Source organism: Dunckerocampus dactyliophorus, chromosome 4, assembly GCF_027744805.1.
Source record: "Dunckerocampus dactyliophorus isolate RoL2022-P2 chromosome 4, RoL_Ddac_1.1, whole genome shotgun sequence".
NCBI classification, from domain to species: domain Eukaryota; kingdom Metazoa; phylum Chordata; class Actinopteri; order Syngnathiformes; family Syngnathidae; genus Dunckerocampus; species Dunckerocampus dactyliophorus.
This window is the reverse complement of record NC_072822.1, coordinates 5,413,661-5,431,778: the sequence shown is the minus strand read 5'-3', so window position 1 is coordinate 5,431,778 and position 18,118 is coordinate 5,413,661. Positions and strand designations below refer to the sequence as shown.

The 18,118-nt window shown below is 39.5% G+C and overlaps 1 protein-coding gene across 10 annotated transcripts in view; it reads right to left on the bottom strand.

Moving 5' to 3' along the window:
* Window positions 1-18,118, bottom strand: part of grid2 (glutamate receptor, ionotropic, delta 2) — a 514,233-nt gene that overhangs the window by 83,516 nt on the left and 412,599 nt on the right. For all 10 annotated transcript variants that reach the window (XR_008570124.1, XR_008570125.1, XR_008570128.1 and 7 more), the window contains one exon: window positions 3,031-3,169. Coding sequence is in view for 5 of the 10 variants with exons in the window: in XM_054774557.1 (XP_054630532.1) it covers window positions 3,031-3,169 (139 nt within the window). In the remaining 5 variants the exon portion in view is untranslated. The remainder of the gene's footprint in view (window positions 1-3,030; window positions 3,170-18,118) is intronic.

Genomic DNA, 18,118 nt, shown 5'->3' with positions numbered 1-18,118 from the left:
CATGTTTGGTGCTCTCGTGCAAATTCCAAATGGGCACTTTTGTGGCGTTGAAGACAATTTTTCCTTCTCACACCACTGCTCTGGCACATGCCGTCTGATGGTTACTGGACTGCATTCAGCACTAGTAACAACCTTCATTTGGGCCAAGGATCGTCCGTGTCTTGACGGACAGCTAATGGGCTTTGGGCCAGTAACATTTTTCTGAGTCTACCACTTGCCTTTTTTGTTCTATAACCCTCAGGATCTTTGAAGAAGTTTCAAATGACAGTCTTACTGCGTCCAACGTCCGGGCGCGCTGCGAGAGGTCTTGCTTATGCAGCTCAACAATCCAACCGTGTTCAAAGAGAGAAATCCGTTTTGTCTTTGCCATCAAGAGATCATGACAGGGTGAATACCTGACAAAAAATGACAATGAACCCACATTTTTGCCAAGACATTGGCTTTCAAAGGCTGTGGTCTTAACCTTTTGATCAGCTGATGAACAGCCTATTTCACTTTAATGCTTAGAATGCTTCTTTGCAATAAATTGCTTATTTTGTTTGTCTCAGTCCCATTTCTTCTTTTTCATTTTGAAGCTCTACGTAGAACCTCCTTAAGATCCAACAGTGCAAAATGTACATTCTTGCAATTTTCCAAGTGATCAGGAGTGTGTATACTGTATGTTCTTTGCGTGGCTTCCCATCTAGACTGTGATGATATGTCTTTGTGGGGACATTTTGTCTAGACCACACAAGAAACATGCAAGGATGAGATCCTTTCACAGCACTGGACTGTGCCTGTGCAAAAAAAAAAAAAAAAAGACCCTGACAATAACAGTAACAGGAACATGCAAAAAAAAAAACCCAAAAACGCCTCCTTATTTGTTCTTATGGGGGTGTCTCATTCTTTATCTTCTACATTTTCATCACTCAAATAAGGTCACACACGCACACACCCACACATTGAAATTGAAAAACTGAAACAGGAATTTACAATCCCTCGACTCAAGGAGAAGGTGGGCTTGGGAGCGTGCCTGTGTTGCTTCGTATGCATTAAAAATGGCCACCTTTGTGCTTTGCTACACACCCACACACACATTCAGGAAGAATGTGTGCGTGTGTGTGTACTTGACACAATCTGCCATGTCAGCAATGCAACACGGCTGCATTGTTTCGGGCTGTGTGTCAATTGAATTAGTTTGTTGTGATAGTGAACTTGAGCAGAAATGTGCTAAGTTCCTCCAATGTGCTGTACATCACGCAGCAACACATGCATACTGGCTTGTGGGCTATTACAATGTATTCCACTGGACATGTACTGTAGTTACGTCATTTAACATCAAAGTTGATGTCAGCAGAATGTGAGTGTCGTTGCTCCGCCGCAGGGTGAAATTGGTGTGTTACATCACTAATACGGCAACCTTTTTTACCAATAAATCTCATACAGCCATCAAAATGGAAGAAAAGGACATTCTTTTATGTGTTGCGATCTTAAGTACAAAATCGGAGGTAAAAGTGTGGCCTGCAAACTCTCATTCTCAAATAAATTCAATTTTGCTACATTTTGTCAGTGAGGTATTTAGTAACAAGATCTTTGCAGTGAATTTTTTATTGAATCATACTGACAGGTGATCATTTTTTGCTTAGCCTATTTGTCTACATGAGATGGGGCAAACTTATTTTCTTTATTATTTCTATTTAATCATTTGTAATTTATCTAAATGTGTATTTCTAATATACAGCATCTATACATTACATTTTTATTAATTATTTTTATTTCAAATAAATATTTTATATATGATTGTTGTTCTTTGTATTATGTATTACTATAATAAAGTATGTATTTATTTGAAGTATTACTACAACCAACACTAATACAATACTATACTTCTACTTCGGATAATAATAGCGATAATAAGAGAGTACTGATAAAGCACAGTGGTTACATAATAGGGTTATAGGTTTCTTTAGTACAGAGCTATCCAAAGTGCGGCCGGGGGGCCATTTACAGCACGCGGCTATTTTTTTATTCGCCCGAGCCACATTCTAGCAATTTACCAAGAAAACAGAAAAAAAACAAAAAAAAATGCAGCAAAAATTGAAAAAAACAGCAGTAATTTTATAAAAATAAAGTCAAAATATTAAGAGAAAAAAAAGTTGTAATCTAACAAGAAAAAGTTGTAATTTTACAAGAATAACATTGTAACATTATGAGGAAAAATAACATCATTCTAGTAGCATAAAGTTGAAAAAAACATTTTTTAAAAGTTGTAATATTATGAGAAACAAACTAAATAAAGTGGAGGAAAAGTTCTAATACAGAAATAAAGTCATGTAAGTCAATTCATAATATTATGGGAAGAAAATTTACAAGAACAAAGTTGAAATGGAAAATAAAAAAAACTGCAAAAATGGAAAAAACAGCTGTGATTTTATGAGAATAATGTCAAAATAAGAGAAAAAAGTTATATTCTTACAAGAAAAGAAAATCAATCGCAATTTCACAAAACTCGTAATATTATGGGGAAAAATCATGTCATTTTAGTAGCACAGAGTTGAAACATTAAAGAAAATATATGTTTTTATGTATTATGTCAAACAAACAAAACAAAATAAAGTATATTTTGGAACATTAGGTTGGGGAAAAAGTTATATTATGAGAATAAAGTCAAAATGTTATTGGAATAAAATTAGGAGAATTTTTTTTTTTACAAAAATTATTTGAGAAGAAAGTTATAATATTTTGAAAAACCCCAGCAAAACTGGAAAAAAAAGCAAAGAGCCAAGTTGATACTAATAGTCTTTTTCACCTAACGTATATCATGAAGCTGAGATGCCGTTTTTTCTTGAAATATAAAACTTCTTAGCGTATCTACATGTGTTGCTTCACAAAATATCAAAGTGGGTCCTTGCAACCTTTCATTTTTCACTATGTGGCCCTTGCTGGGAAAAACATTTAGACACCCCTGCTTTTTTATACCCATGATTCATTGAGATATCGTAAAAGGTGGCAAAAAGCCTCAAAAAAAGTAATCATTTGTTGGGTACTCACTGTATGGAGTTCTCTATACGCGTGATGGTCAGGAAGGCTGCTAAATTGGCTGTGTAGGAGGAGATGACGATGAGAGCGAACATCCACCAAACACCCATCATCATTCGTGTTGCCAGGGTGGTGTAGGGCACCTCTCCACCTAGACACAAACACAAGACTTTAACGCGTGCATGGTCAACAAAAACATGTCTTTTTTTCCAGGAAAAAGACCAACTCATTTCTCAGAGGAAAAGCAAGAAGAAGAAAGTGCACAGAATCCAATGTGCTCATTTAGAAAGGTGGGTTGGTGATCAAGTATTTATATTGGGAGGTATAAAGCTCTCCGCACACACCTGCTGAGTCACAGCTTCAAGGTTTAACCCATGGAAAATCACCACATCTTTTTAATGCTGCGTTACCATCATGATATACAGTATTGCATTTTAATGATAGTATACTCGCCATTCTATACAAAGGTATATGACACAATTCTGAATACCGCTCCAATGACCACATCAGGTTCCTCGCCTGAAAGAGATACTATAATTGAAGTGCTACCATAAATGCTGTAATTATAGCTGAGTAATTATAGTTCAACACAACGTGAACTGCAGCGCTGGGACGCTGTGTCTTTATGGCGCGCTCTTCTCCAGCAGATATCTGCTGATATCTGTGTGTCAGATACTGTAGAAGGCACGTTAAGTCTCCAACTTGATGTCCTTCCTCTTCCACTCAAGCTTGACAAAGCCGGCCAGAAACACGGTGTGGACCGCGCGGCGGCGTAGCAATCAAATAGCGCAGACAGAAGGTGAGGTGCATTCACAGACATTGGGTCATTATATTATTTTTTAAAAGCTTTTCTCAGGCGAAGACCCGCCACCCACTTTTGGGTGCCAACCCACCAAATGAGGACCACTGCCGTATACAGTAATTCTTCGCTACGTCGCGCTTCAAATTTTGCGGCTTCACTCTGACACGGTTTTTAGAAAACATATTAATAAATCACGCTGTTTCGTGGTTGAATACCACCTGTTATCGGTCAAAAAATATGCCTATTTAAGTAAATCGTATGTATTCTTTGCCTAAATTAAGCATTCCCAAGCACAAAAATAGCTAAATGAACTAAAATACACATATAAGGCATTCAAGACGCATTCAAAGACGCTATGATGATATGGTATTCTACACTGGTCACTAGGTGTCAGTAATGTTACTGTAATGTTTGGTGAGACACACAAGCAGCAGACTTGATTGCAGGAAGAACAGGCTTTTGAATGATCTCACAACAGGCACAACAATCCGTAACTACTCCTGCTGTTGCGGCCGTAACCCACGCCAAGCTAAAACTCAACTCTCCACCCCTGACATCACTTCCTGTCCGTCCTCCACTCATCTCGCCCTGGCACCAGAACACATTTACAGAACACACGAGCATTACACGAGTCTTATTTATGTCTTAACTGGATTATTTCCTCTTATTATAGCTACTATATTTGGTAATAGGAGTGTAACGGTGACTATAGGGGTATTACCTCATGTCTAGAGGGCTCTAATGTTTAAAAATATATATTTAGAAGGTTTTCTATGCTCTAACTATGAAAATATTACATGTATGAATAAGGAATCCTACTTTGCGGAAATGCACTTATGGTTTGGTCTGGAACCAATTAACCGCAATACACAAGGGATTACTATACACCAATGTGGAGCATCTCAAATATGCTCAGTGGGTGTTGAGTCCGATGAGTATGCTGGCCATGAAAGAACTAAGAATGTTTTCAGCTTCCGGGAATTGCATACAAATCCTTGCGGCATGGGGCCGTGCATTACCATGCTGCAGCATGAAACGATGGTTGTGGATGAATGGCACAAACACGGGCCTCAGGATCTTGTGATACCATGGATAAATGCACCTGTGCTGTGGATGGAGTGGCCCGTGGTGGCGGTGGGGTTATGGTATGGGCAGGCGTATGTTATGAACACCTGGCAACGAAAGGAGACTCGTCAGTTAATTGATTGGCTAATTTTTATTTGGGTTTTGCACGGGATGAGTTCAGTAGATGGATGAATGGACAGCTTTAGCTTGCAGCCCAGTTTATGTTCTCGAGATGTATCACCGCCACTAGCGATGACGGGTACTATCGTTTGTGGACGTGGGCTGCGCTTGCAATGACTTCACCAATGGGAAAATCAGGCGAGATCCATAACACTGTATGTCTGTAATGCACGACGTCATGCGGTGTAACATAAAAGCGTCCAGTACACGAGACATGCAGCATGCAGCTGGAGCGTTTGAAACGCTGTGAAGCGCTGCTCCACATATCGCAGTGCCCTCAGGCTCCTACTAAAACTTGATGTCAACAGCACAATGTATTGTCAGGAGGAGATACCACTGCATGTGAAACCCACAGAGGAGAGGGTGAGCGAGGATGATACTAACAAATTTGAATCGAATCAAATGTATGAAGCAATGAATCTCAAGTCTTGAAGGGGAATGGGGTGGAGGGGGGGGGGGGAAAGCAACAATGTGGCGGAGAAAGGGAACATGGAATTACGTGGGTGGGTGTCACATGTATTATTGAGACGCTGCTTTTTCTTTGGAGCCTTTTTCAAACTGTTCCCACAAAGTTGGAAGCACATAGTTGATGACAAATTAATATTAATGGAGAATTTAATTGTCTTGTTCATCCACTCATTGATTAATTGATGAGACTGCTTATCTCCAGACATTTGTCCATATAGTTTCAACTGTTAGTTATTGCAATACAGTGATGTTTTACTGTGCATGCTCTTATTAAAGGGGCCGTATGCAGTTGGTTCCTTCAGCTGCCGAGAGGGCACCATCATTTGGATGTACTAAAAGCATTACAACCCCGCCTTGTCCTTCTTTGTACACAAACGTAACACACAAATGCACTAGGTATGTTTGTTGTCAGCTAATGATAGTGATTTGGCATAGTTTAGCTCAGAAGCGTGAACTATCAATGAATGGGTAGCCTATCACAGGGGTGTCCAAGCCTTTTCCACCGAGGGCCACATACTCAAAATCAAAGGGTACTGGGGACCCACTTGCACATTTTTAGTTTTTTTTAATTTTGTGAAAAGGCTAAAATAAATTGTATAAATATTCAAAGACAAAGCTTTGTTTTATTATTAGTTAATAGTATCAACATTTCATTTTCGTCTCTTTACATTTTTCCTTTTTGCTTTATTTTTCCCATTTTTGCTGGGTTTTTTTGGTTTAATTTTATTTTTACAATGTGCCGTGGGTAAAAAAAAAAAAAAAAAAAAAAAAAAAGGCCCCCTGGCCTATCATGACCACACAGTGACTCCAAACTGTGGGTCACTTCGCTGAGACCGCCTTTGTGTGTGTGCGGTGAGTGGCAGCCATGAAGCCGTGAACGCCACTTCTTTTATTCTGGCTGAACAAAAGTGACAATTTTTATGCAGTTTAATTAATTATTTATGGAAAATGCTTTCTTTTGAACCACTATTGGTAACACATGCTAACCGGTGGTGGTATTGCATACAGTCCCACAGTACCTCTGTTAAATGACTCTTACAGTTGCTGGGTGGTTGTAGGCTGACGTAGTTTTTTATATTAACTCCACAAGATGGCAGTAGCTGCATTTGAAGTATAATGAGCAGCTTTATTTACCTCTGCGTGCGCTTTCAAATGTCTCGCTCCCATTTCTTCTTTTTGCATTTTGAAGCTCTACTTAGAACCTCCTTAAGATACACTAATGCAAAATGTAAATCTTAAAATTTTAATCAGGAGTGTATACTTTTTAACAAATGACCATGTGGTCCAGGTTTTCCTATCTACTTTGTCATGCACTTCAAAATCATTACTCAAGTTAAAAATCAACATCTTATATATTAGTTTTTACATTTCGGAAATAACAACAGCCTCTCTCCAATGAAAACATACTTAGCGTCTTCAATGATCCTAATTGGTCTTATTTTTCTTTAAACACTGAAGACAAATTAGGAAGCTGCCTTTGTTGTCAGCATGGAACTAACAGTAACCAGGGTTTGTGTCCCTGTGCAATCAAAGCTCTGTGCCTCTAAGACTGCTGGCTTTACATGGGCTTTCAAACAACACAGTTGTGTGGTCCAGTGAAAAAAAGACTATTTCCCTTGGGGATTTGTAAGCTACAATAAATAAAAACGACTCTTCTGCAATTGTTTTACCTGCAGTGTTATAAATTTAAATGAAATAAATGGGCAAATAGTGTTTTTTGATTAAGCTCCTGCATGGTGTTCATGAGAAATGATGTCCCGGTATTGCCAATGGGAACTGGAACCTTTCCAAAGAACCACGCAGGACCAGCAGGCACAAGTGTGTTTTTTTTCCCCTTCCTCATAATGTTCAAATGTATGCAAAGCCGTGACTGCTACACCTCAGACTTGAATAGCTTCCATAACATGACCTTTGTGACTCATTCCACTGTAGAGGATATTTGGGGATTGGGGTTTTTCAAACTGGAAATATTCACACACGGAAAGGAGCCATTCAATTAAAGCAGAGAGGAAAAAAAAAAGACTATTGTCGCGTCAAAGAACAATTTTCATGGTGATTTCCAGGCTACACTTGCAACTTTTATGAAATATGTAATACAGCAGGGAGTGTCTGCATCTGGATGTCGAAAACATTTAGAAGGTGAACTAAACTACTCTTAGAGAGCAATGAAATATTAACCACATTGTGCTTAACTCAAAGCAAGACGCTGGATTGAGCTGTTTTCTATTCTGTTTTTTTAAATGTTCAATGCAGTAAATTTTGTTTACTGTATTTCATATACTGCTCCAATTAACCACAGTCTCCTATAGTCGCCGGGTGTGTTGCCGACCGAAGCCTCACGAAATAGCGCCGGGGCAAAAAACATTGGCATGAACAACTATGCCTGAAAGCAACCAGCTTATGTAGTTTTTTTTATTAACTCCACCAGATGGCAGTAGCTGCCATCACAAGTGGTCAGCGTCCAGCAGCTTTACCTCCCTCTGCGTGCGCTCTAAAATGTCAGTTGCGTGACTCAGCTTCTGTTCATTTAACCAGAGTTGCAGACTGCATGGGCTAAAAAAGCATGTAACCCAGAGGGGCGATAATTAGCACCAGATCAAATAATTGGCTTTAACTGCTGTTGCTGTAGGCAACCTCCTGATGTATTTACTTATCTTTTTAATTAACTCCACAAGATGGCAGTAGCGTCATGTGAAGTATAAAGCGTAGGGGTGTCACGAAATCTTGCAAGATTAAAACGGGATGGGATTAATTAACTAATTAAACTAACGATAAATGAAAATGAACTGGATAAATTTGCCGGCCTCCATATACTGCCATGTGCATGTGTGTCTGTTTTCCTCGTATCTCGCCTCCAAACAGCACTCTGTGCATTGGTTCAGCAACTACACGCTTCATATAACAACCACGAACAGAGTGAGTTGCTTTGTCTCTATGAGGAAGGTGGGGGGCCACTTGCATACACACAGCAAAAGACTTTAGCCTCGTGAGGAGCAATGCAAGGTAACTTTGTAGAAATTAGGAGGGAAAAAGATGATTGCAAAGCTAAATAGTTAAATGTAAATGTTTGTTTGTCCAGTCATATTTTTTCATTGTCCATCCATCCAGTCTCTACCGCTTATCTGAGGTCGGGTTGCGGAGCCAGCAGCCTAAGCAGGAAAGCCTTGGCTTCCCTCTCGCCGGCCACTTCGTCCAGCTCCTCTTGGCAGATCCCGGGGCATTCCCAGGCCAGTTGAGAGACATAATCTCTCCAATGAGTCCTGGGTCCTCCCCGAGGTGTTCTACCAGTCGGATGTGCCCTGGACTTGGAGGCGCTGATTCTCATCCTGGCCGCTTCACACTCGGTTGCAAACCGATCCAGTGAGAGTTGAAGGCCGTGGCAGGACAATATCATCTGCAAAAAGCAGAGACCCAATCCTACAGCCACCAAACCGGATCCCGTCAACGCCCTGACTGCGCCAAGAAATTCTCTCCATAAAAGTAATGAACAGAATCGGTGACAAAGGGCAGCCCTGGCGGAGTCCAACCCTCGCTGGGAATGAGTCCAATTTATGGCTGGCAATGTGGACCATACTCTGACACCCGTCATACAGGGAATGAACAGCCTGAATTAGGTGGTCTGGTACCCCACACTCCCGAAGTACTCCCCAAAGAATGTCTCGAGGAGCACGATCAAATGCCTTCTCCTTGTCCACAAAACACATGTAGACCGGTTGGGCAAACTCCCATGCGCCCTCAAGGACCCTGCCGAGAAGTGTAGAGCTGTATTCATATATACATACATATGTACTGTATATATACGTTTATATGCTTTGTGTTATTGGTTGTTGGTTTCAACATTTCAGCTTTTTCTCATTTTGCCTATTTTTATACAAATGAGCCACACGCCGCAGATGGCCCCTGAGTCGCGCTTTTGTGGCTCTTGGTGGAGGTTGGGCTTGTGGCGTCGGCTTCATGAGCAAACCACAAGTCTTATTTGGCTTGTTGGCTCAGTGCAGTGGGTGAGCGACGCAGATTGAGGAGAGCGGGGCTGGTCAAGGCTCTACAACAGTCAGCCCTTAACGATCATCCTCATCCCGGCTCGAAGATTTGGAGGTGCACGTCTATGGAGTTATAATTGTGCCTTAACTTTGAGGTAGCAAAGGCAGATTTTGAGCCCTATTAACGTGCAATAATTACTGTTGTTGGCGCAGGCACATCGCTGCATGCGCTCTGTCACTCCCTCCCTCTCTTGCTCAACCTTTCTGCTGTACAAGGCAAGCCAGCGTACTAGTGTACCTCCGGCCACGTTTTGGGGACTCGGCTCCTTGCTGGGGCTTGTGGGTTGCTGCCCGGATAGCGGCGGGGCGTACGGGCGTGTTCAGTGGACAAAATGCATGCTTGTTGGTCGCTCTCCGGGAGGTGAGGGCATTTTTTTCGAATGTTCTTGCGATCGACCGGCAAACTCCGAAAGATCGACTAGTAGCTCACAATCGATGGGTTGGCGACACCTGGTGTGGATGCAAAATCTCAGGAACGTTCCCGTGTGGACAGGGCCTCAGTCCATCCACACAGGAAGTGACATCACAAAAAAAATATTGCGGGTGTGTTATGCAACGTACTTGATAATAAATGAAAAATGTTGCACACACCTCTTAGCTATAAAGCTCAAACAGAATGCACTGAGGTCCCATTGTTACTGTGAATTGTCACATAAAGAATTCCATTGCAGTGCGTGTCTGTAACTCCCAGGTAGGAACGGTAAACACTTTTGTTTATCTGCCTTTTGTGCGGTCGCTGGTGATAAATATGCACCCACTGCCAGTCTCGCACGGTGGCTCAGTCAACACAAATGTTGTATAAAACATGCTTGTATCATTTCATCGACCAGTTATCAAGACGCGTTGCACCGCAGCTGAGGGTGGTGCAACCACTCAAACGGGCCCTGAAGGATTTGACCCTGGGGGAGCAACACAGGCAGCAAGGACGAACATGTAGCAACAAATCCCCTGCAACAGAATCATAACGTATGACAGTGAAGAAGAAATTCTATGACATGACTGGAAAAGACATTTGTGGCGCCCCCCCCGCTTTGGAAGACATGCTAGCATACATGGACTACATACTTTATATCCTCAAATTTTCATCATCATTAGACAAATGCTCAATGACTTGTGCACAATTAGTTGCTGATTCCCGCCTACTATTATTAGTATCAACCTGCCTCTTTGCTCTTTTCGTCTATTTTTGCTGGGGGTTTTTTTTCAAAAAGTTCAACTTTTTCTTCATATAATTTTCATAAATGTTATTTTCGTCATGTTATGACTTTATTCCCATATTATTAAAACTTTTCCCCAATGTAATTTTCCAAAAACTACAACTTTATTTTTTGGTTTGTTTCTCATAATATTACGACTTAAAATAATAATAAAAAAATAATAATATTTCAGTTCTATGCTACTAAAACGACATTGTTTTTCCTCATAACATTACTAGTTTATTCTCGTAAAATTGCAGCTTTTCTCGTTACAATCCAGCTTTTTTCTTTTCATATTTTGACTTTATCCTTGGAAAATGACCCCAATTAGCGTGTTTTTTTTTTGCTTTCTCTTCTAAACTTTTTTTCCCTTGTAATTATGACTTTATTCCCATAATATTTTAACTTTATTCTCATAACAATTTCCAAAAATTCGAACTTTGTTGTTTTCTTTCTCAGAATATCACAACTTAATTTTTTTTCTTAAATATCTAATACTCTATGTAACACAAAATATTATTTTCCTCATAATATTGCAAAATAACTTGTTCTCTTAACATTTTCACTTATTTTTGTCAAATTACTGCAGATTTTTCAATTTTTTTAATTGTTCTTTTTAAATGACAACCTCTTCTAGGACTTCCTACATTGTCCAGTTATCGTAGATTGTGCCGTGGGCCAATAAAAAGATGGATACCCTTGCCCTGAAGTTACAGGAGTAGAAACATTAGCTTACACCAGTGCTTCTCAAATATTTTCTGTCATGGGGACAGAAAATATTTACGCATAAACTGATAATATGTATTTATTTATCTGTACTGAACAGACTGAACTCCACACTGAAACCTTCAACTTGCAACAAAATGGAGAGCAGTGAAGCATACAAGCATATTCAAGGGTCATACTGCATGCTGAGTACGACAGATTCAGACATGTTGGCAGGTCGGGGGGGGGGGGGGGGGGGGGGGGGGGGGGGCTGCCCCACTATTTGAGAAGCACTGGCTTACACAGACAAATGCATTTATTGTAAAAATGTATTGACATTGGCGCCTCCTATTGCTTTTGTTTTCCTGCCTGCAGGAGGCCGCTCTTCACCAACTTCTCCTCCAGTGTCAACTCCTAATAATCTTGGCGTACGCTCTCTCCCCATTCCGACATGAATCATGGTGTGTGGATTCCAAAATAAGCACGGTTAGGAAAGAAGATATTGCTGCTGCTTCAAAGAACCCCCGGCGTGTCCACCCGACTCAGACCCTCCACTGGGAGTGCTCTGCTTTAAACCCAATTGTGTGGCTGAGCTGTATGTCTCCATTCTTCAAACCGTGAATATTGTGTTGGAATGCAAAAAAAACAACAAAAAACCCCAAGTGGGATACATTGTGTTCGTCTACAACCATGCATGTCTAACTTTTCATTCGGCATTTTACAAAAAAACGGAGCTTGAAACATTTGCAAGCATGTTCTATAATTTAAATCTTCAAGACCAGCCGCGATATGTTTGACTTTCCCCACTTTGAGGAGGCTTCTGCCAATCTCCCGCTATCAAAAAGCTCTGTAATCTTTTTTTAAAATCTACATTCACGGCGCCAACTGTGCTCGCTGAAGTTATTCTCGGCAGTGAGACGATGAGAGCGCTTCATTAAGGCCTTCTTAAAAGATGGAACGACACACGCAAGATGTTCAGCTGATATCAGCTCCCTGGTGAGAGTCACGGCAATCTCCGCTGCGGAATGATGCAATTTGTATTTTATCTAAAATGATGATAATTTTAATTCCTCTTAGCACTCAGAGGGTGTGATGGGTAATGGCAACTGGCTACGAGTGACAGCCACAGTAAGTGCTCGCTTGTTATCAAAGTCAAGATAGTTGGTTTTAACAGTGGTTAACTTCTTTTTACACTTGGATGTATTGTAAAAATGATACTTCAAACAAAAAAAATATTATTATGATATAGTATTAATGACATTGGTACATACAGTAGTACCATTATTTCATTATTTAACTTTTTATAATGAATACAACTAACTGTATAAATACATCAATTTGCAAATAATACATAATAATACATAATATTGCAGCTCTCAATATTAGAAATAATACAAAATCAGTTTTTGTAGTAATACAATGAAAATATTATTATATTAATATGGCATATTTTAATCCTTCATAAAATATTACATACATTACATATTTATATATAATATAATATTATATTATATATTATATTTATATATTATATAATATTTAAATATTTTTAAAAAGATTTAAAAACAATATCAGTGCTAACACTTTTTCAATAAATTCTTAAGAGTATAAATTATATTACATAAATATTTTATAAATGAATGAATCCTACTTTTACACTTTAATAATGATATGATTGCTAATAATAATAATAACAATGAATAATAATTTATAATGGCATTTTAAAGAGATTTTTTTAATGGTTAAAAATATGGCAGAAAAATATTAAAATATTAAAACTTTCTTCAAATAATATAACTAAACCATAATTATTACTTTAATAAATGAATGATAATTTTCAAACTTTATTAAATAATATATATTGGTTATAAAAATATAATATACTTTTTAAAATGTAAAACAACCTTTGCGAAGAAATTCAAAATAAAAATATTCTTCTAAAACATATTAAAATATATATTCATAATTATATAATGTATCATATGAGTAAGGGCATGATCATTAAAAATACAGTATATTATTGTTAATACTGTTATTACTACTATACTGATTTCTATAAAACTGTGAAGACTGAGTCCACTTCAAGAACATATCTTAGCCACGAAAAAGTAGTATCTTCAGTATCTGCAAGTACAGCTCTGATGTAATTAACACTTTCCAGCAGCCGAGGGACATAAACCAGCACATAACAAGCTTAATTATGATAAAGTGCAGCCGCCTGATCACATGACCCAGCTGTGTGCCGATAATAAGCAGCATTTCCCCCAGTAATTGGAGCTCAGGTTATCCCAGCAGCGACTTGACTTGTCATTATCTTCACCGTGACGACAAGATGTATTGATTTCCTAAACAAATCCAAATGGAAGGCAAACACACTGCACTAGAAAATAAACACGTCGCTGCTCTGTTAATCATTTGTTTGCAGGGAAGGGAACATGAGACAGAGATGACAAATTAGTCAACAGGCAGGAAGTGTTGTTTTCCTGCAGTTTTGGAGTACACACCAACATTATTCGAGGAAAAACACAATTCAACTGCCTCACACGCGCCATCATCACACACACACACACACACACACACACACACACACACACACACACACACACACACACACACACAGTCCTTGTTGACATGGTTCAGTTTAAGGGAGCTCCAGATGAGAGCAGCTTTGAAGCCACCGGAAGGTTCGGGCACATCCAGGAGTTTTTTTTTTATGTGTGAATTTTGGTACCTCTCCGCTGCTTTCAGATTATTCCCCCATTTCTCCCTTTTGATGACTCGCAGGAATCTTTCGAAGTTTATTTATTTTTCTACCACTTTTGGGTCCAATCGCTTGGCTCAAGTGGGGCCGGGATGAGCTGCAGGGGAAATGTGCGACAATGAGGGCAAAAAGTTGGGATGACAGCCAATGCATCATTCCTCAATCTTTCCATTGTGCACCAGAACGTTTTAATACCTCCACTGATAAGCTGCGGAAGCTTTTCCATGCGGTTGGCAAGTTTTTTTTAAATTTTTAATCCAACCATTAAGGCAATATAGCGGGCCTGTAATGCGGTTTGGAGCAAAGATGCTTCCAATTTATGATTCCGAGAGGTGCCTAATGGTATCTCTACACCCAGCATGTGCTCTAATTTAGTGCGACAACTTAGAGGAAAAAAAAAATACATGGCATTAAAATTTCTAAGCTTGGTGCCCATTCTAACTGGCAGTGAGGGCAGGGGTTGGCATTTAAATAGGGGTACAAGGGGCGTACTAAAACATGATCCAATAATAATCATTATTAATAAAAAAGTAATTATAATAAAAACAGTATCACAATTTGCATCACAGATGGATCTCAAAGTACAGTCAAACTTGTCTATAGCGGCCACTAGAGGGAGTCTGCAAAAGTGGCCGCTATAGACAGGTGGCCTCTATAGACAGGTTGGCGTCCAGTTTGAATGTTGACCAGTAGAGGAAAAAAAAAAAAAAAAGAGAGAAAAAAATAATAATAATGTTGACCAGTAGAGGGCACTGTGGACTGCTGATAAAAGTTGTACAGCACTACTAGGCTTGTTATTATCATGGTTCATGGTTTTAATCCTGAACATGCATGAGTCAAACAGTAGCACATCACATAGTACAATTCACAATTTTGCATGTCCAAAAAGGAGTAGGAAGAAGCAAAGCTTATTTAATCCTACCCCTCATCAGTTTCACATCAGTTGCAATACATTTATTCACCTCTTGTTCTTCCAAGTGTACTTTGTAGGTCTACATGACAATGTAGTGCAATCATAGCCAAGGTTTTTACTTACTAAAAGGAAGCTAGAGGCTTAATAATAACTGATAACTGATAAAATACTTCAGTTAAGCACAACCAAACTCAGTTTTGCTCCCGCTGCCGCATGCATGCTAGCGTATGTTTTTTTTTATTGTAGCGTCGCTGGGAGCACGTCCTGTTCCCAGCCTACTTTGCGGTAATGTTTTGGTGCAAATGCTCTTAAAGTTACATGTTTGACCAGGAAATAGCAAGCTCAAAAGAAGACGGCTTTTTTATGTGGAACAACTGACAGTTTGTGTGGATCTTGTGAATGATTGTGACTGAGCTAGGACTCAGTAATTAAAGTCTACACACAACGGCTTCATTGATTGAAAAACAAAACTTTTTCATGCATGAAGCTTCTACTTGAGTTGGTAATTTGGTCGCTATATGCAGTCAGATATTGACCAAGGGAGACAAAATGGGTGGCTGCTGGCCGCGTTGGACAGGTGACTGCTATACACAGGGTCTATAACATGTAAATTTGCTGCGGGGGATTTTTCAGTGGCTGCTATAGGCAGGTGGCCCTTCTATAAAGGTGGCTGCTAAGACAGGTTTGACACTACTTGCTGAAAAAAAGGCAACTAAAACGGCAACTAAAACACCAATAAAAAAAAGATAATCGGAAGGCATTCGGCTCTAAATTACACTTTATTTTTGTAACCATATGTTACCTTTAGTGGTTTAAAAGAAAAAAAAAACGAACAAATAAATGTCTACATTTGTCAATTTGTCAAATTTGTCAAATTCAGCCCAAATAAAATGAATGGTGTTGATGGCTTTTAGTCACAGCTGTCTCGTATGGTACATGCCTTTTGAGTGTGTGCAGCCACAAAAGCAGTTTCAGAGAGGCGAGCAACAATTTGCATTGTGTGGTTATGCATATGCTAAACTTTCAATAAGAGCTAATATGGGTGATTAGCTGACAGCAAGCATAACTACAGAGTGCATGTGTGTGTGTTAAGTGGGGCGTGGCTTGCAGGAAGAGGGTGGGATAAGTTAGCACCACCCATGCAGTACCTAACCAAGGCATACAGCACCTTTTAGCATCAAAGTGCGACTAAAACAAGGACGCAATACGACGCAATAGCTTGTGCTCTTAAAGGCAGCTTTTGGAATATTTACAGCACAGTCCTACAGCCTCGGGCGGGATTATGATAGATGAAACAATATGTCTGCCATCTTGGTGGAGTGCATTGCTGTGGGATTTGCCATGTTTGTGGAGTTTGTGACTCTGGAAAACAGTCTCGTTGCGAAATGTAATTAAGTGCTTGACGTCACGCATGGTTGATACCCTCAGGTTTTGTGAGAAAATGAACCAAAATGTACACAGAGAGGCTCACACACACACACACCCACAAAGTACAGTCCTCCTGCAGAGAGGGGCACAGCAGGAGAGCTTGTTCAATCATTTTAAATAATAGGCGGAACATTTAAAGGATGTGTGCATGAAAGGGAGCTGAAAACCCCAATTTTAGCACGGGGAAAAAACAGGACATACATTTGATCATGTGGTGATGAGATCAAATGAGTGAATTTAACTTTTTTTTTTTAATATGAGATAAATCATACGTGCCTGCATGTGGTCAGGGCCATTACCAAAGGACACAGATGTTATCCTTTAAAAAGAACATGGCCACCTGCTCCCTCGCCCCACTTTTTTGGACAAAGTAATGTACTGGAAAGGGCCCAAACTTTAATACACTGACACGACACACTCCATGTCTTTGCTCGGTCATGCACGGGCATGAACAAGACAGCCGCTGCCAGCCAACTGAAACAAAAGCAATAGTGCTGTGAGCAGAGTGACAGGAAAAATCATCAGCTTGCAAGCCAATAAAGCAATAAAATTACCTTACTACATCTGCAATTTTTTACAAATTAAATGTCATCTGATTGGACAGGACAGGACATTCACCGTGTGCAGACTTTGTATTCTGAAGAACAATACCGTACTCATACAGTATAGTGCTTGCAATTGTTTGTTTGCTCACTGCATGTACTCTGGGTAGGGTGTTTATTTGTACACATAATTTATTTGTAACACATAACTCATTCAATATCAAAGACATGCTTTTATAAACCCGAACGCCCGATCCCACGTTTTTTTGCGCAAGATGCAAAAAGAAGTGATGAGGCAACTGCACAATAATGGATGTCCCTTTTAGAGCAGTTGCAAGCCATAAAAACGCTGTAGTGCATTTGATAAGAGTTATGTTGTGGTATAGTTGTTTAGATATTTGAGCTGTTACAAAAGCAAAACATTTATCTCAAAGCCTTCGGAAACTCGTTGGTGATAGTGGATTGTTTGACACACCCACACTCTACCGCCAGCGCCCCCCAGTTGAGTTGAGTTTGAGAACCCTGTTCTAAAATAAATAAAAATGTACAATTCAAGAAGATTAAGTAATATACAGGTATATGATTTTTTAAAAAATTACTATATTTTATAAAAATACCAAGTGGTTACATTAAAACAGGGGGGTCCAAACCGCGACCCGGGGGCCATTTGCAGCCCGTGGCTGTTTTTTTTATTGGCACATTCTAAAATTATAATTTAACAAGAAAATTATGATTATTAGTATTTTTTAATAGCCGGTTCAAGGCCTGGTGGTGCCCTCAAATAGATGAAAAACAATAAAAAATAGTTGAAAAAAACAACAAGAGTTGAAATATTGAAGAAAATAGACAATTTTTAAAAAGTCCTAATATGAGAAATGTCAAGTTCTGTGTCTGTCGCTCTGCTGCCGCCTATCTGCCACATGTTTCAGTGCACTGCTGCTCCTGCAGAGGCGGAGCCACCGGTGCACCGCATGGCGGTTGGACTCAGGCGGTGCCAGAT